General features: G+C 36.3%; 2 protein-coding genes across 2 annotated transcripts in view; one reads left to right on the plus strand and one right to left on the minus strand.

The window, feature by feature from the left end:
• The window catches only part of LOC129752430 (serine/threonine-protein kinase Nek8), an 11,165-nt gene extending 700 nt beyond the window's left edge, over positions 1 to 10,465 (plus strand). The window contains exons 2-8 of the mRNA XM_055748210.1: positions 8 to 512; positions 566 to 1,106; positions 1,183 to 1,300; positions 9,262 to 9,889; positions 9,951 to 10,091; positions 10,169 to 10,272; positions 10,328 to 10,465. Coding sequence (XP_055604185.1) covers positions 8 to 512; positions 566 to 1,106; positions 1,183 to 1,300; positions 9,262 to 9,889; positions 9,951 to 10,091; positions 10,169 to 10,272; positions 10,328 to 10,442 — 2,152 coding nt within the window. The 3' untranslated portion in view covers positions 10,443 to 10,465. The remainder of the gene's footprint in view (positions 1 to 7; positions 513 to 565; positions 1,107 to 1,182; positions 1,301 to 9,261; positions 9,890 to 9,950; positions 10,092 to 10,168; positions 10,273 to 10,327) is intronic.
• On the minus strand, positions 10,418 to 25,681 carry LOC129754528 (dnaJ homolog subfamily C member 22). Its single transcript, XM_055750658.1, has 4 exons — positions 25,419 to 25,681; positions 14,861 to 15,432; positions 14,598 to 14,802; positions 10,418 to 11,035 (listed from the first exon to the last, which is right to left on the minus strand). Exons 2-4 carry the CDS (start codon positions 15,423 to 15,425, stop codon positions 10,555 to 10,557), a joined length of 1,251 nt encoding a protein of 416 aa, XP_055606633.1. The 5' UTR covers positions 15,426 to 15,432; positions 25,419 to 25,681; the 3' UTR covers positions 10,418 to 10,554.
• Positions 25,682 to 25,950: the final 269 nt, after the last annotated feature.

Below are 25,950 nucleotides of genomic sequence, written 5' to 3' on the forward strand. Positions count from 1 at the left end.
ACCGGAGGATTCGAACCGTGGGCCAGGGTTCCTTTGGAGTTGCCGTTTTGTATGAGAGGCTCCAGGATGGCCAGCTGGTGGTGATGAAGCAGATAAATTTATCGGATTTGACCAAATCTGAACGGGATATGGCCATGAATGAGGTGGAAGTTTTCTCGAAGTTGCACCATCCTAACATCATAGCTTATCTGGGGAGTTTGGTTCGGGGAGAGTATTTGTTCATCGAAATGGAATATGCGGATGGTGGGACCCTTGCACAGGTTTTGATCGAGAAAAGTCATGGAGAAAGGTTGCCGGAACGATTTATTCTGAACATCTTTGAGCAGATTACGAGTGCCATCAATTACATGCACTCGCAGAATATTTTGCATCGAGATTTGAAAACGGCTAATGTTTTTCTGAACAAAAGGGGTATTGTGAAGATTGGAGATTTCGGAATCTCGAAAATTATGAGCACCAAAATCCACGCTCAAACTGTTCTAGGGACACCGTATTACTTTAGTCCAGAAATGGTATGTTTATCCTTTTTTTAGATACATTAAATAAATCAGTCTATGTCTTTCAGTGTGAAGGTAAACAGTACGACGAGAAGAGCGACATCTGGGCTTTAGGTTGTATTCTAGGGGAGATGTGTTGCTTCAAAAAAGCTTTCACTGCGTCCAATTTGTCGGAACTGGTCTCCAAGATTATGACCGCCAAGTATATTCCCCTGCCGGAGGGTTACTCGGATACGCTCAAGCACGTGCTGAATCTGATGCTACAGATTAATCCTCAGGATCGACCCTCGGCGACGGAAATTCTCCAATATTGGATCCCCTTGATATATCGGAACTTGGGGAAAAATGATGGGTTCAAGTACGTTTCGTCCAACTTTTTGAACAGTACCTTGATGGATGATGCCACGACACTGATGGGAACGGCTACACGGGACTATATGGAAGCTTCAACGGCCACTACGAGTAATCTGCCACTGGCCGAACGATCCGTTCTCTATCAGCTCAAATCGTTTGGTACTTCGACTAGTCTAACACCCTTGCAGTTGCCACCCAATGGAAGGATCCGTCAGGTAGCTACCAATGGAACACATTTCGTCGCGGTTATGCATGGTGAGTATTTGCATATTATCCAAACACTTATCACAAATCTGTTAGAAAAATTAAACCACTATTTATCTTGATACAGATGGTTCCGTGTACAGCTGGGGTGAGGGCGATAAGGGTCAACTTGGCCATAATGCGCTGGAGACGTGGCGTCACTATCCTACAAAGGTGGAAGCGGTTCGAAAATATAACATTATCGGGTAAATATTACATAAATCACAGGTCCGAAGAAGACTCATTTAAATCTGTAAATCATATACTGAAAACCTCTAATTGGTATAGCACAAACACAAATTTTGAATAGCGGGCTATTTTCCGTAGTCTAATCATTATTCAAACATACATAGCTAAGCCAATGTAGATAACTTTGCATTTTGCTCTAGCTTAATCTCCCTATTTTAAAGTTCATTCAACCTTCCTTTATGGTTCTAAAAGCGAAAATTTGTTCTTTAGGGACATATAATAGAACTGGATTACTATTTTGGCTGTATCTTCAAAACTACAGAACCGATTTTCATAAATTACATCATTTTGGAATAGTCTACTTACAGGGTGGCAACGTGGAAGTGATACACTTTGTTTATCCCTCATCTGTTACTGAAATTTTAACCCGGTACCTACAGTCCCCTGAATGTCAGTTTGACACTCTTGAATAAAACCAATATTATCTGTCTTGTTTGCCAACCGATTTAGTTCCAAAAAGTTCCCCAAATAGCCTTTTTGTAACATGTTAATCGCATTCATCCAGTATAACAGTTACAAATTAGGTCTCCAATAGCCTTCTGTGAACTTGAAGTTCCAAAAAGTTCTTCAAATAGCCTTTTCCGAGACATGTCCGCCATTTCATGAATATGAAAAGAGGACGAAAGTCACAAAAGGGCGTATAGTCAATAAATCATTTTTGGTGGCTTGAAATTTGTTGAAATGTATAATTTATATTGAAATTTCAACTCAGAATAACTCAAGCTTAACTCGCAAAGGATTGTTTTTGAAAAGAGTAAATTTTTCGATTTTAAGAAATTTCGTTCAACTGTATTCACTTGCCACGAATTTATCACACATTGAAAGTCATTTGAAACAATTCAATAATTGAATATCAAGATAAAGTCAACAATTTATATAGTTTTATACTGAACAGTTATAAAAATGGAATTCCAATTTTTTTTAAAACAGATATTATTTTAACGGATGTTTGATTTATATGCCGTTTCGTAATGTTTCTGAGTAGGGCTAGGTGGGGTAATTATGAACAACATTTCTTCATTTGGCACACTTACAGTCACCATGTGTTTATTTCTTATCGTAAATTCTGAAAAGCTGTCAACATTGAATGTTTCCGTGCTTTTCATCATTCTGTAGAGAAACTTTTTTTTTTGGTCGCAACCCACGTCCTTGAGACGTCTGTTCATAATTACCCCGTCTGTTCATATTTACCCCCCTGTCTAGGGGGTAATTATGAACACGGATTACGACTTGGTATACAATTTTTGAAAAGTAACAGTATTTATACGTTAAATTTACCCATAGTAAGCAGTGTATGGTGATTTTACTTTAAAAATTATGTTCATAATTACCCCAAAACCTGTTCATAATTACCCCGAACGCTGTTCATATTTACCCCGAGACTTGTCCAATATGATTTATATGGTGTCAGAAAATCTGAATTCAACACCAATTAATGAAAACAATTAGCAGTAATAAGAAAATGGGTTGTTAATTATAAAAACTCAATTCAATTCATGTATAAAACTTGTAAAATAAACAAATCTTATAAAAAAATAAGATGTAAGCAACAGAAAAATAGCAATTTAGTGTTATTTTTTATTGATTTGTTCTATCTTTTGATTCAGGAGTTTAATTTCTGCATCTTTGTTGCATCTTTTACGTTTTGGTTGATTTCTTTTTTCCGTTTATTTATGTCGTTGCAAAACATTTTTTTTTATAGGACCTCTCCATACGAGTGAAATTTTAGGCGAGTTAGGCTACTCTATAATTTATACATCCGTTTAAAATGTTCTGCGCAGCATCAAGTTTTTACCTAAATGTCGTGGGCTAGGCTTTTGAGGTTCATGAATATGAAACCTTTACATATACAGAAAATTCGAAAATCTTTCAAGATGGTTTCACAAAAACACTCATTATAATCTTTTTGAATCATGAACAGTCATTTTTCGCAAGGCTTTTCAGTTCTATATGATCGACTGTAGAAAAATATTAAACGCCTCTACGAAATTTCACATTTGTAGCTCTATTCTCTCAAAAAAAAAAAATGAATTACTGCAGAAGTTTTCCTCACCAAATTGAAAGAGAAAACCTTCAACCAAGTAATATGCATTTTGTACCAAAAATGTATTCGAACAAATTAACATAGAAAGTATAAAAATAAGACTATAAGTAATTTTATTTTGGATCTTTACTATCCGGATGTAACACATAAATAATTATTATTTGCTGTAATTCTAATGTCCTGACTAGCAGCATTTTGTCCAAACATACAGGAAAATTGATCTTTTTAATCTTTGCTTTGTGGACTTATTCACACATTAAATTTATCAAAGTTTTTCATATATTTCACTCTTGACCACTAAGATTTAAAGTTCATAAAAATGCTAAATTTTACGCGGTTATGAATATAAGCTCGAGCAGGAAACGTTTTGTAAGCAAATTATGATTTTTTTTTAGTAAAACTAAACATATCTTTTAAGTTTAGTTAATAACCTTGTTATTTATCAATACCAAAAAACTAGTTTTAGAAGGTCGTAAAACCTGTATCCGGTATTCGAAAACTATTCCTGGGATACAGGTTTTCGATTTCGGAATTACTGGTAAAACTATCCTTAAGCACCACTCATTTAATCTAAGAAAATAATTGACTGCCTTTTTTCTATCAACAAAAAACAAGTTCTTATCACTAATTTTTTTTAAACAAAATAAAGACTTGTTCAAATGTGGTTACGGATTGCGCTTTTTTTCAAAATTACTGTTTTATTCCCTTTTTTCACTTATGAAATTTTATTTTCAGTTTTGATAAAACTGTGTTCAAAAGTTTGTTTTTCAAAGACTGAAAGAACTGGCATAGCTTTTTTCTAAATCCAAATCTCATTTTTAAAGAAAAAAAATCAATTTAAAAAAAAATCAAAACTTAACACTTACCACATTGTGAACCTTATTTAATTATGAAATTTATTGAATTTTGTCCAGTGGATTCTGTGATATAGAATGCCGAGTGTTAATGTTTCCCGGCTAAGATTTCTTCACGATCCTTAATTTGTTAAGATCTTACAGAAGGGGGGATGGGTTGTTTTGTAAGAAATTTCTTACAAGAGGAGGAGGGGGAAAGGGGTCTGAAATGCTTGGGTAATTAGTGAATGGCCCCCTAAGTGGTTGAATAAAACATTTGACCATCGAAAAGCCAAAGAAATGTCAGGAAATGAATAACAAAATGTGTTCATAATTACCCCATAGGACGAAAACTATGGGGTAAATATGAACACTCATCTGTGAATCAGTGCGAATGAAATTTTTCAAAATTTCTTCAAAATCCAGACAAAGCATCATAAACTGGATGTAAAACAGGTGATAACAACATTTCAGCCGGGTTTCCTATGATCAGATATTCAAAATATTGAACATTGTCGAAAACGATTTTCGTTTCACGGGGTAATGGTTTTTTTAAATATCTGAAATGATATCAGTAGGATTTGAAATCAGATCGGAAACAGCTTATAGCAATCAAATGGATGTTAAACTATCACTTTTGGAACTTTTTGTGTTCATTCATCCCCCACAGCAGCGCGTATGCGCTTGTTCGGAATTACCCCGTGTTCATAATTACCCCACTTGACCCTAATAATCAACATGCGTCTTCGCTGTTCTGCTGGCTGCCCTGGCGGGTATTCTAGGAAAGCTTATTACCACTTCGAATTTTTGCTGCCGGTAAGGAAACATCTAGACGTGGCGTCGTGGCAGCGTTTTTGTCTATCATCTCGGAGGGTCGCGGTTCAAATCTGGTATCAGGACTAATTTTTTTCATTAGGTTGTTTGATTGCATGAGTAAGCGAATCAAACAAATGTGTATCAGTACCTACTGGCGTGCGTGCCAGCATGTATCGAACAATGTTAAAAACCATATAGGAGAAAAGTTCATATAACGCCCCATGTGGCTAATACGCGCCACTCTTGTTTTGAAGAATCTGAAACATTTTAAGCCTGCAAAATATTACCAATTTGTTTTAAATGCTGTGATTGGTCATGGCAAGTATGAATTTTTCCTTAAAATGCCCCTGTTGCGTGATAATTTCACAATTTAGGTTTTTCTTCATTTCGATCTGAATTTTGAAACACTTTTAATAAGGTGTCACCAAGCAGAGAAAAACGAATAAGACAATATTTTCTGACAAATCGATAGAGGAGAATCTAAAATATGATTTTATGCTAAAAAATCATACTGAACTCGCTAAGGTATGCTTTTCATGGCTATTTTCTATCACGGCCCATGCACTCGTTATAAAGCGCCAATCGTAGTAGGCTGAAAATAGCATTAATTTTTCAAAAAGGCCAATTTTCATTGAGAATGAACAAAAAGTCTAAAACCATATTTTGAGCGTTAATTCAGCCCAAAAAATCTATTTTTCATTTTTTTTTAAATTTCTATTAGTCCATTTTGATTTTCTTTTCAGTCAAAGTGTCTGTAAGTATTGGTGTGTTTTCGGTCTTCGGCTGCTATCGGGTGTGTTCGGCTGCTAGGCGCGTATTGAATACACAGCGGCGCGTATTCGCAACACAGTTTGGTTGTGTGGCTTTGAATATGGTTTTTAAAAATCATGTTTTTGAAGAAACTATAGCAATTTGAGTAATGAAAAGTCATAGCAATTTGTAGAAAACACTTTTCTTTAACGATTACACCCATTTTTAACACAATTTGTACATGGAATACATAGAAAATCAGCGATTCGCTTAGGTGGCGCATAATAGGGCATGTTCCCCTAATTATGTAAGATTAATTGAGGTGATGGGAGGAACACAGTTGGATAACGAGAAACCGGCAGCACCACATGGGCCATGGGTGACCAAAGTAAGAGAGGAGAATTTCTTTCGTCTTGCTGAATAAACGATTACTTGTAGGCTGAACAGAAGTCGTTCAAATCTGTAATGGAACTTAAATTTTGGCCTGAATAAAATGAACTTCAGCACATTGGTCATGCTGATTAAGCTGTGTTTGACTTTTTTAACGAGAGTTTTGGTTGCCTGGGTATTCAGCTACAACACTTCAGTTGTCCGTTATACAAAGTCTAAGAAAAAAAATCCGAAAAAAACATGCTCCGGAAAAAAGACTGTGGATCAGTTTCGGGTTACTCAAAAAAAGTTCACTTAGTTTCCAAGAAAGCTGAAGTTAGAAGTTATACGTTTCACACAAGGATTTTTTTTTTGAATTTTTTTCAGATCATGACCACAAAAAATGTAAATAGTGGTGTAAAAACCGTACTTTTTAATCAATTAATCGTCGAAGTTGTTTAAGGCACACCATATAAATTTTGAAAAAAGGATTTAAAATTTGACGTAATTTGGCAAGTTTTGGCAGATTTTCAAATTACGAAACACAGAATTTTTGACGAATTTCTAAAGGTAGCTGTTTTCAAACCTTTGGTCAATTACAGTTTCTCAGATGTCCTATGAAAATTGGAAGGTTCAGTGCGCATCAGCTGACCAACGAAAACGGCCTCATACTTATTGATTTCGCCGCCTCCAAACGAATGGCCGTATGTAGTACCTTTTTTCAGCACCGCCTCCCACACAAGTACACCTGGAGATCACCGTACCAAACGCAATCACAGATCGACCACGTTTTGATTGACAGCCGGCACTTCTCGGACATCATCGACGTCAGATCCTGTCGAGGCGCCAACATCGAGTCAGACCACTATCTGGTGATGGTGAAGATGCGCCCAAAACTCTCCGTAGTGAACAACACACGAAACCGGCGCCCGCCTCGGATATCGCGCGACTGAACCAACCTGAGGTCGCGGCAGACTACGCGCAATCGGTCGAGTCAGCGCTGCCGGCAGAGGGCGAGCTTGACGAAGCCCCTCTCGAGGACTGTTGAGATACCATCAAGACAGCCATCAACAGTGCTGCGGAGAACGTCATCGGTTATGTGGAGCGAACTCGACGGAACGACTGGTTCGACGAGGAGTGCAGAAGGGTGATGGACGAAGAGAATGCCGCGCGGGCGGCAGTAGTGCAAAGAGGCACCCGTCGAAATGTGGAAAATCACCGACAGCGGAAGAGGTAGCGAGTCCGAATTTTCCAGGAGAAAAAGCGCCGCCTGGAGGAGGAGGAGCTCGAGGAGCTGGAGCAGCTGCATCGTTCCCAAGAAACACAAAAGTTCTATCAGAAACTCAACGCATCCCGCAAAGGCTTCGTGCCGCAAGCCGAAATGTGCCTGGATAAGGACGGGGGCATCCTGACGGACAATCGTGAGGTGATCACAAGGTGGAAGCAGCACTTCGATGAACACCTGAACGGCGCACATGCAGGAGATCAAGACGGCGGGATAAGATATATCGCCGGCGTAGTCAACGACGTAGAGGAGCCACTCCCAACGATGAGTGAAGTTATGGAAGCCATTCGCCAGCTGAATAGCAACAAATCAGCTGGGAAGGAGGGCATCGCAGCTCAACTCATCAAAATGGGCCCGGACAAGTTGGCCGATTGCCTACACCGGTAGATGGTTCGGATCTGAGAAACAGAACAGCTACCGGAGGAGTGGAAGGAGATGGTAATATGCCCCAACCACAAGGAGGGCGACAAATTGGACTGAGAGAACTACCGAGCGATCACTGTCCTAATTACCGCCTACAAAGTGCTGTCCCGAATCCTACTCCGCCACCTAACGCCACAAGCAAACGGATTCGTGGGAAGTCATCAGGCCGGCTCCAAGGAGGGAGCGTTCAACGCAGACCAGATCATCACATTACGGCAAATCCTCCAAAAATGCCGTGAACACCAAGTCCATACGCACCATCTATTCATCGACTTCAAAGCCGCATACGACACGATCGACCGTGATCGGTCTTTCAACGACATTCTAGCATTAGTCCTTGCACCACTAAAGCGGCGATAAATGTCATAAAGTAATCGGATATCTCCAAATGGCGGTGGATATTCTTCTCTTATCGGCAAAGGAGTTTGTCCAGGTTCTCTTGTCTCGTCTACAAGCTCGTTTAACTGGCTTTTCCAGCTCTGCATATTGTGAGGAGGCGGCTGCTAAGGCTGGCTCGGTACATGTCTGCTCAATTCCGTCTTTCGCTTTTCTCGATCATCGATTATCCTCCAGGTTTCATCCGACATTCTTTCACTTCTTCTTCCACACTTCTTTTTAACCGAGAGTAACGTCAAATGGCGCATAACAGTAGACCGCTGTAAGGTTTCTAACTCGTGTTCTAAATCTGGTTACGATTATTCTTTCGTTCGCCCATCTTATAAGGGCCGCATGGACCTACGGGTTCAACTGGAAACCAACTTCTCGTTCCCGAGTAGCGTGTTCTCCTCGTATACCAGATTAAAGCAGGACTTGCCCGGACTGTGTCTTGTGTTCTCCAGTGGACGAACTTCACTTAGTCTCAAAATTTCAAGCTTGAGAAGGCTAGCTTCTCTAGCAAATTGAGCCAGCTTGCCTTGTTGGGCAAGGGTTAAAAAGGTCCAAGTTCCGAATCGTGTCTGTGTTTTCATGCTAAAAGTCGTCGCCAAAGTTCCAGGTCGGTCGTTTCTTTCTAATTCCGTAAAAATTCTTGGACTAAGCTGGCGGGAGCCGCATTCCATAGATTCAGCGTTGATTGTTGTAGCACGCCGCGTCAGACCTAGAGAACAGACGCGTGTGGGTTACCTTGGAGCAAAGCATCCACCGAGGTTGGATACCCGATCTCCACTAAGGTTACTCGCACCCTAGCCGGTACCATGGGGAGGTTGAGATACGAGCTCTGAATAAGAGGAGATATGACAACTATGGGCCTCGTGTTCGCATACTATTCACCAATTGTGAGCCATCCAACATTATAATATTATAATTTGAATAGAAAAGTGCTATCTAAAACATGATAAAAAATGACCATAAATTGTTAAAAATTGACGAATATTCTTTTTTTTAATAACATCTTTCTAGAGCGGCAACTGGAAATGGATTCACCTTCTTCTGGACCGATTTGGGAGTGGTGTTGTCCTGCGGTGATAATAACAACGGTTGCCTGGGACATGGCGATACAACTCCGCTATTGGTTCCGAAAATTGTTCAAAAATTCAACAACGTAAAAATCATCAAAGTGGTTTGCGGATCCCAGCACGTGGTCGCTCTATCCTCGGATGGGGACTTGTTCACCTGGGGCAGTAGCGCAGATGGCGCTCTGGGACTGGGTAAACAGATGTTGGAAAGTAATGAACCTCGAAGGTTGATCGTTTCACAGCTAATTCAGAATATCAGTGATATATCCTGTGGACCGGATTGTACCGTTATACTGACGACTGCTGGAACGTGCTACTGTTGTGGAAGTAATCAGTTCAACAAACTTGGGTTTGGGCTTAAGGTTACTCAGCTGATGGCTCCACAGAAACTCACCTTCATGAAGCAGAAAATTGTGTCCGTCAGTGTGGCAGAGAACCATGCTGCGTTTCTCCTCGAGGGAGGCTATGTTGTTACGGCCGGAGATAATTCCAGCGGTCAGCGCGGGTTGAGCCATGTGAAAGAAAATTTTGAACCAACTCTGTTGAAAACGCTGACTAACAGATTTGTTACGGTATGCTATCGAAAAATTATTTAAAAAAATACGAATATTTCTCATGTTTGAACCCTTGCAGGGAATCAAATGCTACTCAACATACTCGATTGTTACCACGGATGATAACTGTATCGTATTCTGGGGCACTCGTCTAGGAATACCGGAAACAGACTGTGATGCCCCATCTGTTATGGAAACACCCTCTACGAATAACAACAGCGTGAGTATTTTACATACCTATATGTATGTATGACTTATAAATAAACACTTCATTGACAATCGTTTTGATTTTTTCAGCAATTTGGAAATGCACCAATCGGCAATAGCACGGCAGCCTTTACGAATTTTTTGGCTTCAGTCTACAAGTATGAAACTATTTTGGATCCTATTGATATCCTTGCGTAAGTAGAAATAAAATTAAGTAAAAAACTACATAATTATACATGAATCTTCTAGGTTATACTCATCCAAGGATCAACTGACTAAGGGAAGTTATGTGAAACTGATCGATATTGAACCTCTTTTACACAGTGTTTTAATACTGGTTGATAGCACGTGTCCATTAATTTAAAAGTTTTGACTCAAGGTTTTAGTGTGTTGAAAAGATTTTTTATTGTTACTGTTTAATAAATATTTACAGTCTAATTAAAATACTCGATTTCGACGGCCAAACTTCCAAACGCCTAAAGATCCTCGTTAGATTTCTTGTTCTTCTGTCGTCGTTTGGATTTGATCTTGCTGAGAATCTCGTAAGCCTGTTGAATTTCCATAAACTTCTCCTGGGCCGCACGTCTCAAGCTTTCGTCCTTCACCTTGTCCGGATGGTGTTCCCGGGAAAGCTTCCGCCACCTCGAGGTGATTTCCGTTTGCGATGCAGTCGGACTGACATCCAGCACCTTGTACGCGTTCTGTTCCCCGTCGGCGTCCATCGAGTCGATGATCTGCTTCCAAACTTCGGCCCAACCGTTGTGTTTGGCGAACTGTACCGTATCGTGGATGGTTTGCTTCAGATCCGTCCACCAGGGCGATTTGATGAAGTTGTGGATTGCCTCGTGGACCGGAACTTCGTCCCCGTCGGAATCGGTGATGGTGCCGTTGAAGTAGAAGAAGCATCCCCATAATGATAGATATAAAAGGACACAAGGAATCAGAACAGCTGCACGTCTGCAATGAAAAATGGAAATAAAACAGTATTTATATCGAGGATAAAACGCACAAATTATTTAAGCACAACTTTGCCAACCGACTAAGATGGTGCACTGGGTAAAATATCAGACTGGCAAGGCGAGATGAGATGTTGCAGTGAGTTCGATTCTCGCTATATTTTTTTTTGGGGTGTGAATTTTCCAATTGGATGAAAATCCCATATCATATTTTACTAGTTTCACTTGAATGTAATGTTCATGAATCATTTTGCTTGGGAGCTCGAGTCTTTTTGCCAGTAGTGCTTTTCTAATCATATAATCTTTGGTACAGTACACTTTTCAGCGCACTTTCGGCACAGAGATTCGCTGAATAGGCATTGGATTTTTGCAACCTCTTCTATGGGTGTAGATTAGACTGGCACAAATTTGTATGGGATGATTTTTAAAACATTTTTTTTCAACGCGGCACCCCCTAGATTGGTGCTTTTAGGTGAAAAAATGACTTTCTGAAAGTTTCAGGTCATTTGGCCGAAGCACGAGCTGGCGCAAAGGACTTGAAATTTGTATGAAGATTTTCGGCAAAATGTATGAAAAATCGACATACTTTCACTCTTTGTGTTCTAAAATATGTTTCCAGTATGCTAGAAAGCTCAGAATTTCAAGGATTGTAGTTCAAACAATGACAAACAAGTTTGTAAAAGATTGTGACACGATACGAGTTGACTGTGATGAGCAAGGCCGTGCGAACGGGGGGGGGTTTTAGGGGTTTAACCCCCCCCCCATGAAGATTTTTTCCAAGTAAAATTTTCAGTTCAAGAAAGAAATTTACCGTACATGTTAGAAAATTTTCTTGCCTCCGGCAGAATTTAATCCTAAATCACTCAAGGCCTAAAACATTTCATTTGAAGACGTTTCCAAATTGATACTTATTTTTAATTGTAAATTTCAGTTTGTAATTCAATATACCATCTGTATTGAAACTCAAATCTTGACACAAAAAATGGATTGTATTCAGAATGGGTTTTTATTAAGAAGCGTAACAAATCAAATTCAGAATTTGGAACTAACAAAATTCATTCATCGAATACTTATTTTACATGTCAACAAATTGGTAGAATTGTGACAAGCGTTTAATACTTACGATAATCATTAAAATTAGCCAAAAAAACTTTATCTTCAATTTTATTTTTAATCACTATGATTATAAAAAAAACGTCATCACATTTTTCTGCTAACTATAAATATTCTTCAAGAAACAAGTTTTAGCTTTAATTTTGTTTTGTGTTACTTGTTCTTCTAATACTCAACTCCACATTCAAAGGGTTTTTTATGAATTAGGCCACAAAATTCACATCTTTCCGAAGTGCAAAGAACTTTATAGCTAATTTCCTTTAAATAAATTAAATCCAAATATGCAGTTATTGTTTATTTCTATCAGCACTTCTATTATAATATAACTTTTAAATATGTAAAAGTCATATGAGAATAATCGGAATCTTTTAGACAAAATTTTACAGCTTTACAAAAAATCAATAAAGGTTTAAATTTTTCAGCTTTACCTAAGACCACAAGTTATTTTGACTTCTGCGAAAAAAGTTTAACAAGTTTTCTGTTTAATAAAGAAATTTTAACAAATTTTGAAAAAAATCAACAAAAACTTAATTTTAGATATTTTTAAAGCAAAAATAAAATAATTTTGCAGGCTGCAACAAAAAGCTTTAATTATATGAATCCTTAATATTGTTATGATATTTGTCCAGTTTTTAAAAACTGTTAAATTTACTATTTTTAGATTATTCATCATCATCATGTTCAAAATATTTTTCCTTCTTAGTCAAATGAAATAAACAAATTCAGAGTCAGTTTTTGTTCTTTCATGTAGATTTGCTAGTTAATCAGTTATCAATGATTGATATCACTCGACACTTATTCATTTTTAAAATTATAAACCTTATATCTCCAAAACTAGAGGTGATTGACTTAATCTATGTAAAGATTCAGGAAACTAGGTAAATTTCAGGAAAATTTGAAAACTACCAAATTAACAAAGGCATAAAGTCCTGTTTTCTTTAGCTATGAATTGAATTCTATTAATTAAGTTAATTAAATAAGTAGTTTTTATTTACAAAAATTTCTTCGTAAAAGCTTATCTGTTTGTTTTTATATTTTTAAATAACTTCACCAAATTTTATTGCATAGTTTTTTGAAATTTTCATATAAATTGTGAGAGAACGATTTTAATTTTTTGAGATATTTAATGATATGTTTGTCTTTGTTTTTAATCCTGAATTTTTGTTTTCTGAAAACAAAATATTCATTAATTTCCATTGAAAAAACACCATTTCGACCTTTTGTCCTTGTCAAAATTCAGTATTTTAATTGGCAGCGAAAAAATATTAAAGGCTAGAAATTTCAATTTATCTTATATGCATTTTAAAGTTTACAAATGTTTCACGTGTTTTTATCGTGATTTTTTAGTTAATCTATAAAAAGTTTCAAAAATAATTACAAGTAGCAACTTCGAAGCAAAATTTCGATGTTTTTGAAGTGCTTTGAATACATAGTTTTGAATATTTGTATATTAACTTATCGGATTTATTGTGCATTTTAGGTGTTATTATTGTTTCAAGCTAAATTTGAATTTAGAAACCCCCCCCCCCCCCCATGGACGGGCCCTTCGCATGGGCCTGGTGATGAGTTATGCGCAATTGAATGTGTGATCTTTTTCGCATTTGATCGATATATCGTGAACGGTGTATAGGTGGATTATTAGTACTAACTTGATCGCATTGTCACAAAATAATAATATCAGATAGAAAGTTTGTGTCCTCGGCAAAGTTGTAGCTTATTTTATAACAAATATCTTTGCAAAAAGTTGAAAGAAAGGTTGGATAAACTATGAGGTGCTGCATTGTGTGACGATGCGATCAAGTGAGTGCGATTATTAGCCCATACATCGTTCACGATTTATCAAAGAAATGCAAATAAAATATCACACATTCCATTGCGGATAACTCATCTCAGTCAACTCGTATCGCATCACAACCTTCTACAATCTTGTTTGTCATTGTTTGAACTACAATTGCTGAAATTCTGAGCTTTCTAGCATACCGGAAACATATTTTAGAACACAAAGAGTGAAAGTATGTCGATTTTTCATACATTTTACCGAAAATCTCCATACAAATTTTAAGTCCTTTGCGCCAGTTCGTGCTTCTGCCAAATGACCTGAAACTTTCAGAAAGTCATTTTTTCACCTAAAGACACCAATCTAGGGGGTGCCGCGTTGAATATAAGGATTTTTTTGGTTATGGGCCAGTCTAGTGTAGATATATCCCAGAAAATCGCGGCTTTTGTATTTGGAACCTCATACGGTCGGATCATATTTTAGCATCCATGTGGGGAACTACGTACTCAAATATGACAAGTTTAACATCAGGTGTCATAAAAGTGTAAGTCTAATGAATATGTGACATTTAACAATTAAGTTACGCCTGCATTTCAATTAAAAGTATTGGACCCTACTTTCAAATACAACTGTGTTTAACAGAAATAATGAACTTTCTTTTGACCTAACTCACCTCAAAGGCTTCCTCCGTTTGGGAACGTCCGTATTCCACTGCTTGGAGAAGCTGTCGAAAGCAAAAGCGGAGCAAAATGCCATTCCGGTGAACCAGTAGGCTTCATCCAGTACGAAGTACCGCATCGGATAAGACAAATATGCTCCCAGCAGACAGTGCCAGAAAACACCCTTCTCCCGTCCCATGTTTCCAACTGTCCAAACACCTGAAATAGAATAAAGAATTATAAAAAGTGTAATAGTTAAACACGTGAGAACAATTACCAATAGCACATCCCAACGGAATCAGCCAATGCAGAAAGCTCCAGTCGACACCTGCGAACACCTCCTGCGGTATCGATATCATGATCAGCTGACCAAACAGAAAACCGACCATAATTCCCATCACGAAACGTGGCGTCGAGAATTGTGGCTTCTGCTGTAAGGTAATCTTCTGCCGGAACTCTTCCACGAAGCGGGGATCCTCGTTGGCATCCCGGACCATGGCCGGAATCTGGTAGATCTCCGAAAGCCATCCTATGCCGAAGTATCCTCCGAAGGTGCACCACCAGACGAAGGCTCGCCGATCCTGGTGCAGATACAGATGGTGCAACCCGAAGAAGCCCCCGAATAGCCACAGCACGTAGGCTACGAAGACGGACTTCTGCGGGGGAAGTTCCGGGCTGCCGAGGAACTGCGGTGGCGGTGATCCGAACAGTTGGTTCAGCTTTTCCTCTTTGCTTTTGCGCTTTGGTAGTTTTTCTTTGGGAGGGGTGGAGGGGGATTTTTTCGAAGCCGTTTTCGTGGAGCTGCCGCCGTTGGCTACGCTTGACGATATTTTCTCGCCCATTGTGTCGCTGCAATGCAGGTTACAAAATATTATATTAGACAAGTGATAAATTTTAAAACTTCAAGACAACTTTTTTCAAGTTATAAAATAGATATCAATAACGGAATAAGTTTCTTATTGTCAAGCCATACATCGAGATTATAAACCAAATATATTCGTCTTCCTAAAAAAAATAGTTGAACGAACTCTTATAAAAAATCTGCATAGAACAATCCATAGTTCATTACATGGTGATTGTTGATCAGTAGGTTCACGTTCTGTTCACACTTGACTATGTCGAGATTGACAACATGTGCTTTCATAACTTTATTTACAAACAGCATTTAACACGTTCGTTTTATTTTTCAAATAGTCGTCAGGAGCAGATGTAGTCGACGTTCATACGTTGAACAGTGATAGTTTTTTAATTTGTAAACTTTCATCGGTGTTTCAAATGCCTCAATTTCACGCCACGATAGCTTACAAAATATTATGTTGTCAAGAGCCTGTAATAGAAGGATCAGTCAATTTGTCACAATATTTTGGAGGTTTTGTTCAAACATTATTGGCAGTTTTCAGAATGCTAGAACATGAGTGAAAGTATGATGTATAATACAAAGAACATAGGTACAATATGTTGAAAATTTTTCAATGCCTGTTGATAAATTCAATTGAAAAGTCATGTTCAAAATCATTCAGTTCACCAAGAATGTTTCGCTTTTTTTTAATGTTTTGTCAATGATATTGAAAAATTTCTGAGATGTACCTAGATTGGCTTTTTACCCAAATGCATAGAATCCAAATGATTTCAATGCTGAATTTGATCCGATGTAGCGTCCAAGGTTTTTAGAAACACTAGGTTCTCCGACTTACAGTTAGTAGACGAGGAGTGAGCGGGGCGCTCAATGAGTTTATTTACACACATAAGATTATTTGCTCAGATTTAATGTGGTTTGTTGGTAAGCAAACTCCATGAGTTCCGCAGTTGTAAAGCCAAAATGGCTGAATCGGGAGTTTGATATACGGTAACACCTCCTCTATCTACACACCTTGATAGCGCCTCAGTTTACTTTTTTTGCAATTTATATACTTCATTCTTTTGTTTTTATTCTCCCGAACCAAAAGTCATGGCACCCATTTTTGTCAATCGATTTTCGTTTCCTTTGGCGGGGTTGATTTCACCATCACCATGGGCTGGGAATTAGAAACGACTAAGAGCAAGTTCACTGGTGTTGGGAAAATGTGGTAGAAATTTTGACACTTGTGGCACATTTTGAAAACTTTACCATGTTAGAAAAATTTCAAGATCTTCAATTTAGTTCGGCCTTCAGTTTTTTTTTACAACCTGTGTTCTATTTTCGCATGCTGTGATGCAAAAATAGCAATATTTCTATCACATACGGCTGAAATAGTAACAGTGCTGTAAAAAAAATACAACGCCCAAAGATCTTGAAAACGTTCTTACATGGTAAAATTTTCAAAATGTCAAAATTTTTACCACTTTTTCCCAACACCAGTGAACTTTCTCTACAGAAAGAGACTTTTTACATGTTTATGTAGTCTGTTTAGAAATGACCATCTAGAATTCACGTGTAGGTATTGGAAAACAAATCAAAGCCTACTAATAATTAAAAATATGACAGCGAAAATTTTTGGCGATTTTTATTCGATTCTTGGATGAACTAATGAGCCTACATTTTAATGAAAGAATACTACTCACCGGTCAGGAATATATTGATTAGAATTAAAAGTGATCCCCTCCGCCCCTGGGGGACGTTCAAAGAGTCTACAAGAATATGCAGTATGTAAAGTATAGATGCAATGGCTCAGCTTCATAATACATTGGCTTTTTAGCTGAATATTTATATGGACTGGGTGCTGAAAACTTATGAACAGATTTTCGTAAATTCCAGCTTTATTTTATTAATTAATTCAGAGTTATAAAAATTTAAATAGAACTTAAATAACTCCTTTTTCATTACATTATAAAATAATGAATTGTTTATGATAACTTCAAAAAACTACAAGTGGGACTTTCAACATCTTAAGAGCAAGTTCACTGGTGTTGGGAAAAAGTGGTAGAAGTTTTGACATTTTGAAAATTTTACCATGCTAAAATGTTTTCAAGATCTTGGGGCGTTGTATTTTTTTACAACACTGTTTCTATTTCAGTCGTATGTGATAGAAATATTGCTATTTTTGCATCACAGCATGCGAAAACACAACACGTGTTGTTAAAAAAAACTAGAAGGTCACAGATCTTGAAAATGTTTTTGCATGGCAAAATTTTCAAAATGTGCCGTAAGTGTCAAAATTTCTACCACTTTTTCCCAACACCAGTCAACTTGCTCTAAAAAAGCTAAACATGACAAAAATGTGAAATTAAACAGAAAACAATTGAAAACATGCTAGGCGAATCTTGAACAAGGTTTCAGCGGAAATCTTTTTAGTAATTTCAAAGTAAATAAAATTTGAATATACCTTGGGGATATAATCCATCTAGAAAAGTGGGATAATCTTCAAAAGGGGTCGTTCGCATATGTTTACAAGCTTAGCATACTGGATTGTCATTAGATAACACATGGAAAAGATTAAAAAATAAACATTGTAAGACTTTTGAAAGTTTATAAATAAGGCCTTCTGAGCCAATGTGGGTAAAGAGCAATTATAATCGATTTTGAGTTAATAATGCTAAACTTTTCATATTACCTACATACCAAATTTGATGATTTTTTCAAATTTGAAGACTTATTATCACATACTTTTACGTTCGGAAGAAAAATTAAAGTTTTCGAAAAATGTATGGAAAATGGCCAAATAAACAACTTATAAGCGTGATTTCTCGAAATAAGCTTATATGGACTTATTTTTCTTAAACTGCAAGGGCCTCAAATATGATGCCAAATCTACTCAACCTAAAAAATAGTTTGTCATTATAATATGAACAGACATTCTAGGGAAATTATTCCTTAATTTCAGTCAATACAAACCTCACAACTATTAGTTTTAATCTAAATTAAAACCACCAAAAGACTATCAAAAACGTACAAAGCTAACATGGCCCAAATTGTTAATGATGAAAACAAAGCTAACATTACAAATATCGAAAAGTCAAATGACTCATTTCGATTTATATTTAATGTGGACCCGAGCAAGGCCGGGTAAAATCAGCTAGTTTTGAATAATTTGGGGTCACTGAATCCAACTTTAACTTTTGATAAATAAAAAGTAAAAAAAAAACATTCAAGAGATTTGTTAACTTTTTTTAGAAAAAGTGTAGCATATTTTAAAGACAAAAAAAAAGGTTTTCAATCAACATGGTCAACTTGCTCGTTGGCGAGTTATTTTTAATTTGGAGAAAAAAGTTTAAGAAGTTTTCCGTTTGGTTTATTTTCTCTGTATTGTTGTACACAGGGATAAAGATGAAATTTTGAAATGTTTCAAACTAAAAGAAGCTTTATAACTTTTTAGAACATGAATCAAAACTTTATGCAGTGCTTCACAAAGTAGAAAAAATAATCTAATCTTTTATATCAGGAACTCAAACTGAAATTCAGTTTTTTTTTTGTTATTAAAAAAGGTATACACCGTACCGAAATGGGAATCGAACCGATGCCTTCAGTATACCTAGTTGACTATTCACCATACAATATATTGTTTTCTATAAACTTAATTTGGGTTAGTTGCCCTACTAAGAACCCTTCAAGCTGTGGTCTTTGGAAATGTGGATGCCCAAAATTTCCAACTTTTGCCCGTTTTATAACTGGACTGGTAACTTTTATTGTGTTTGAAAAAATATCAACAAATAGATCAAATATTTCATTTCAAATAAAATAGGAAAATCAAAATTATTTTAAGCTTGTCAACGATTCGAATTAACACTGAAATATCTCAAATATTCTTGGAACTTGAGAAAAATATTCTAGCTTTCAATATGAGTCGGAAATCGCAAAAAATACGAATTAAAATCCCGGAATTAAGGAGTTCCCGTTGATTTTTTTAATTCTTTAATCCATAGTGTTGTTTTAAAACAAAACTCTAATCAAAATCCAAATATCTCGAAAACGCTTGGATATTCTCAAATGGTGTATTTACAAAAAATATTTTGGACATTTAAAGAAATTAGCTCAAGTAATTTAAATAAGGTTGTTTTAATGTATGTGTTAGATATCGAACAAAGTTTGCACAAGAATGGCAAAAATCAATTTTTTTTTTAAAAAAACGTGGTTTTTGGATTTTGAGATTTTTATATTCTAACATTTTTTTTTAAATTTCATTCAATCACAAACACCTTTTTGCGCCCAATTAACAACGTTTGAAAGAAATTGGAAAAATCGTATTGAAATGAATTTCTAAAATTATTTTTCAACTTTGATGGATCGTATATGGATTTTATAATACCCAAAATAATGACTTCAAACCTGGTCAGTTGTGTTATTCGAATTAAAATGTTATTATTTCACTGAATCACTAACTGCCATTCTTATTTTGAAAAAGTCATGCATTTAAGGGTTAAACAACCAAAAATTTTCGGAAAGAATATGCGCTTTTTTAAGGAATGAATTCAAACTCAAAAAAAGACACAAAATGACAATTAAAATGAATACAATAACTATTCTTAGGCTAAGTTAAAAAAAACAATTATTCATTCATCAAGTTGCAAAAATTAGATTTTTTTCAAAATGAGTCGTAAAATTATCCAAAATGGCTTGCCGAGTTGGATAATAACGTCGAATGCTGAAAAAACCGAGTTTTGCAACAAGTTTCATACACAATTTTATGCAAATTCGAAAAATTCCCTTGAAAATTTATCATTCAATCTACAAGAAGCGCATGTCAACAAATAACAACATGTGGAGGACGATTCTAACGACTAATATTTATAATAAATTTTGTCGTGGAATGTTCTTTTCTACACTGAATTCCGTGCTGAAAAGTATCGCTTTTCGATACTGTTTTCAGTGTCGAAATGTTAAATTTCTTTTCGCGTTTTTGTTATTCATGCAACAGATTGCATTACTATTTTTCGACATTGGTTTTTTTTTTTGTAGGAAAAGCAGGTTTTAATGCAACCCATTTTTGATTTGAAAAACGGATAGTTTATCGTGAAGTTTAAAAATAGTTATTTATCAACTTTCAACAGAAAAAACAACACCGCAAACGTCAAAAACTTGGAAACTGAAAACTGTTCAGAACTCATTCTTGAGCTTTCTCTCCAAAACTTTAAAGAACAGAGTTCCAAAATATACCAGAACATTTCAACAATATATCTGTCTACTTAATATAGCCGATAAAAAATCTAATTTAAACTACCTTTTCAGAAAAAATAGGTGAATCATATTTACATGTTTCATGCATTTCTGAAGAATAAATGTACATCAGTGTTCGGCATCGCTAACTGAAAAAATAGCGCCGCTAATTAGATCGCTAACTCATTCAAAGTAAGCGAACGCTAATAAAATACGCTAAATGTACCGAAAAAGTTATCGCTTTAAGCTTAAAGCGCTAATCGCTAACTGTTAAACAACATAAAGGCCGGAACAAATATCAAATTCTTCTTTTGCCCTTGATTTTTTCTACTCCTTAAGGGGGGAAAATAATGTTTAAAGTATTTAATTTAAAATTAGATAAGTTGATCGAATTTTCATACAATTATATGAGCAAAACAAAAACTGTCTAAGATGGGCATTTCAACAACTCTCGGTGTTCTACTATTTAAAAAACGAATTTCAAACAACTACAAAAGCAAAAGAACATAAAGGGGAACATGAGACATATCTGTTTTTTTTTTTATTTAAATATTAGATAAAAATTTGCTCGATTTATCGGTTTTGTGCAAAGTTGATAGTATGCAACTTCGTTGCAAACAATCTTTTGTGCAATTCATTTCTATTTGTTGTTTTTGCAATATTTTACATTCTCATCACTTAAAATCTTTAATTTGTTCTCCCCTTTTCCAAACTTGCAGGAACATTGTCAAACGTAAACATATATACAATTTCTATTTGACCTGAAAACCAATGCTACAATGGTAATATTATCTTATTTTTATATGAACTGATCTGTAAAATCTCTAAACTGTGAAAGTAAATATCTCAACCATTTGAAAACAAATGTTGATGAAGGAATGTTAAAAATAGTTTTATATTGTTTAGCACCTTTTATTGTTATCTTCTTCTGTTGCGAAAAAAAAGTGCTAGAAGATAGAAAAATGACACTAAATACATCTTATCTCTAACTCGAGTACACAATCCTCCAACTTATCCAATTAAGCAATCAGACTGAAGCACAATGTCACCTTAACCTGATTAATGACAAAAAGTTTATTATGTCACTTATAATTCGGGAGATTGATACAAATATATGGGAGTTAGCGGTCTTCAATTAGCGCAACCAAAAAATAGCGAAACTTTTTGACGTAGAATTACGTCTTACGGCAGGGGGTCAAACAGAAATTCGCGAGCGGATCTCGCGTCACGAAAAACGCCTCTTTCAAAGACATCTTTTCCGTATATTATTTTGGGTCGGCTATGTGTTGGTACACCAATACCAATAAAGCGCAAATACTTATTTGTGCTTCGAAAGTTATAAATATGCCTGCCGAGCACTAGCCAAGCTTCAGTCGTGTTAAAATTTTTAAATGCTAATGTCGGTCGTTGTTACTCTCTTTGCTTTAGCCACCCGACGCCGGTGAAAGCGAAGCAACCGAAACTCCCAACCTCGACAAGGTCTCTCAGCAAACCAAATGAAAGGTGCAAAGAGGCACGAGCCAGTTTGTAACCGCTGATCAAAAGAAGACACCCGAAGAAGCTGGAATAGCATAGAAAGCTGCTGCTTTTCCTAACCAAAATAAAAGAGTCTTTCTCAGGACTCAGGACATTGCATTCACGACAAGAGTTTCAAAACTTGAATCCAACAAACCTGTTTAAACATATTTCATGTGCTTATTATAAAACTTATTCTAAATCAAATCTAACAACATTTGAATATTCGGATTCCAAATAGTCCAGATTTAAATAAAATTGGTAACTGTTTTTTCTACATGAAACTTGTGATTTGGCTTTAGGTGAGAAAAATATTTATGATTTCAAAGAATATTTTAAAACAACTGAACAGATTCAGTCAGCAGTCCTTCGGTAGTCTATAATTAACATAGAAAGATAAGGGAAAATGGTAGAAACAAAAAATCCCTTGCGACAGCGACAGCCCAAAATTCCTAAAAACGAGCAAAAACCCCCATCGTGTTCCACATAAATCCCGCGAAAAAAAATCGTGTTCCACAAGTTGGAAAGCTTTAAAAAGCCAGAGACTGCTGCGCGCTAGCGTCATTCGTTTGTTGGGTATTCTCCCGTGTGGTCACAGTAAGTGACGATGTCTTTGACGTTCGACCAAGCAGCAAAACATCATCCGAAAGCTTTGAGTCAGAGCCAGCGTTGCCAACCTTCCAGATTTTTCTGGAATCTTCCAGATTTTTGTGTGTCATCCAGAAATACAGACCTCATGTTGTCTGGTCCAGACTTTTCATGAATTATCCAGATTTGTCCAGAAATTTCTATAAGCTCAATGTTTTAATAAAAAAAACCTATTGATATCCAATAGCTCATAACGTCGTCACTGAATTTACTGTGAAGCAGAATACAGAAGTTATTTTAACAGGTGAATGGGCCTAAGCTTTCGGTTGTTCAAGCTTTTGTTCAAATAGAATTCGCGCCCGCTCGCCGCTGGTTGTGTTGGTGCTATGAATGAAAGCTTTTTTTTTAAAAAAAAAAATAGATGTTATCACGTGTGGGTGTATAAGGGCTTTTAGCGAGAGTATGGTGATTTTTAACCATCCAGACAAATCCAGACTTTTTTATTGCCAACTTCCAGAATTTACTAAAAAACACCTGGCAACCCTGGTCAGAGCCTCCAACTCGGAGGGGTATTGTCGAAGGAACTCTCAAAGGGAAGATGGAGGCTTTGGTTTCACTAAATTATGGATTTTCAATTTTCCCGCGGTGTAAGTGTGCCCAAAACTGGTAAGAACGGTCTTTTCTTTCTCGTTCTCTTACTCATTATTTATGTTGGATGTGAAAAATTAGTTCCACGAAGAGATATCGGCGCTTGCTGCGATCACACGGGAGGACGTCAACCGAATGAATGAAGCTCGCGCGCTGTTATCGCTGCTTCCAGCTTGTCGAACACGATGGCTATTCTGGTTTTTCGCAGTGTTTTTCCGTTTCTTTCAATTTCTTCTTCTCTACTGTGTTAAGTTGAAAATAAGGGTGTTCAAAACACTGAAATTAGTGATCAAACTTGAATATTACAACTTGACATGACAAAAAGGTAAATGATCAGAAAAGAACTTTTTCTTCTTTTCTCCTGGGATTTAAGAATTAAAATTTCTACAGGTAGAAAAATACCGGGGCGGACAGTATGGAACTAAAATGATTCAAATGACTACACAATACAATCGTAATTCTACGATCACGGTCGTGTTAAAACAACCTCTTTAACTTTTAATTCGCTAGATCAATCAAAACTTAGCGACAAAATTAAACCGCTAACGAAAAGTTAGCGGACTAACTAGCGAATAGCGGATTAGCGCTTTTGTGCCGAACACTGATGTACATACATAAAGTATACAAATTAAATTTTTTTTTGTCAATTATCAACTTTTTACAAAATCGTGAGAATCTTTGGTTTATGTGAAAATATTAGCGGAAGTATTATTCTTGTTTTCTTGTCTAAATTCGGTTAAATATGGTGATTTTAATGTAAGTTTCAGAGTGTTTAACCCCAAATCTTAACTACGTATCTTTTCAAAGCGATGTGGTTGAACCATTATAAAAAAATAACCTCGAATACATAGGAACAACCTCCAGTAATGCCAGAAATTATAACGATTTTTTCGAGGGATTTTTTTTTCTTAATACGAAATTTATGTTTGCTAAAGAGTTTTGTTTCTAGAACCAGAAATTTTTTCAAAAATCAAAAAATTCAGATGGTATTCAAAATAAGTTTTTATTCTTTATAAAAGTTTGTTCAGTTGATCAGTTCATCAGAGTTGATCAGAGTCAATTATAATCGACTGATTTAGCACATAACTGAAAAGTTGAAATTTAGAGCGCTCAATTCTTACAAAATCTTTTAAATAAAACTTCGGAATAAATAATGCTGTTGCCTTATGAAATTTGTTCAAGTTGGCGTTATCATCTGATCTGGTCGAATTTCAACCAAATAATATCTGAAAGAACAAACATTTAACTCTAAATACAAATAAAAACTTTTAAAAATTTGAATCTTTTGGTGTTGTTTTCAATATTTTATCTCGAAGAGCTTTGCTTTAGAAGGATTATTTACAAAAATTTATTGGCAATCGATAAATAATATAAATTTACTTGATTGTTCAAGAGAAGAAAAAAACTTTATGTAACAAACAACGCAGTGTATATGTAAAATTAATCGTAATTACAACTTTCTACGGGAATATGCAAATAATCGCTCCCGCAACCGTTACAGAATAATGATTTTCCACCGATATAGCAGCAGCAACAGCAGTAGCATTTTCCGAAGCATCTCTATTGCAAATAAGCTTCTTCCACCGGATAAATATAGGCTCGCATTAGACCATCCAAAGTCGGCCGCCAGCCACATTTCTTCGCAACTTTCCCTTCTACGCGTAAGCCATGGATGTGTTTGCAATACGCAGTACAAGAGGAAAAAATCTGTGTCAACTTCTTTGTCCGGGGATGAAACTTATTCAGTTAGTGCAACTTTGTTTTTAAATAATTCATCTCCAAACTGATGTATTGCACTTTTTGCAGTGTACAAAAGAAAAATTGATTTTGAAATTCTTCCTCCATATTTTTTTACTGCTGAATCAATTGATTTAACCAACAAGTGATTGCAACGAAAGCATAAGACAGGAAATTCCCTAGCGTTTCTACGATATTTCTACTGTATTTGGTACGAATAACACATTTCAACCGTTGAAATCGCATTCCGTTGCATATATTTATAAACTTTACTTACCTTTTCGATAGTTTACAATGTCACTACACCAAAAAAAATTTGAAATTTTGCATTCCAACCGATGCTACTAATAAAAATGGAACGCCACAAAATTCAGTTCACCTCGAAGAAATTTCTCGTTCTCGAAGAAAGTTGGTTGTTAGCTTGAATCACTCTCTGGATCGCACTGGTGGAAGATCGTTGAGCTGGATCGGAACTAAGCTACCCGAGCTGGCTAAACGTGACTTCAGCGAAGACAGTGTCTGATCAAAGAAACGAAAAAAAATGAGGTAGGCCCGGAGAGCGCCGGCTGTCGGACCAACCGTAAAAGACTACGTCAGGTTTTATGTTTCGCTGGACAAAAGGTGTCTCTCTGGATGTTCAGTTAAATATTTTTCTCTGCCTTGAAGAAGGTGAGCCAACGAGGAGCTGAGAAAGAATGGTTCGGCAGGTAAAAGGAGACTCTCACGTTTTACCTTTTCAGGTGTTTTGTTGGCTCCTTCTTTAGGAATTTGTTTTGATCGTTTCATCCGTTTGAAGAAGAAATGGCGAA

Source organism: Uranotaenia lowii, chromosome 3 (assembly GCF_029784155.1).
Source record: "Uranotaenia lowii strain MFRU-FL chromosome 3, ASM2978415v1, whole genome shotgun sequence".
NCBI lineage: Eukaryota > Metazoa > Arthropoda > Insecta > Diptera > Culicidae > Uranotaenia > Uranotaenia lowii.

What these genes read in the sequence shown, in the direction of transcription:
- LOC129754528 (XM_055750658.1), bottom strand. Translation starts at nt 15,425, where the DNA reads ATGGGCGAGAAAATATCGTCAAGCGTAGCCAACGGCGGCAGCTCCACG. An exon ending in TCCGTTGGGATGTGCTATTG is followed by an intron (nt 14,803 to 14,860) that starts GTAATTGTTCTC and finishes ATTCTATTTCAG; the next exon opens with GTGTTTGGACAGTTGGAAAC. An exon ending in AAACGGAGGAAGCCTTTGAG is followed by an intron (nt 11,036 to 14,597) that starts GTGAGTTAGGTC and finishes TTTTCATTGCAG; the next exon opens with ACGTGCAGCTGTTCTGATTC.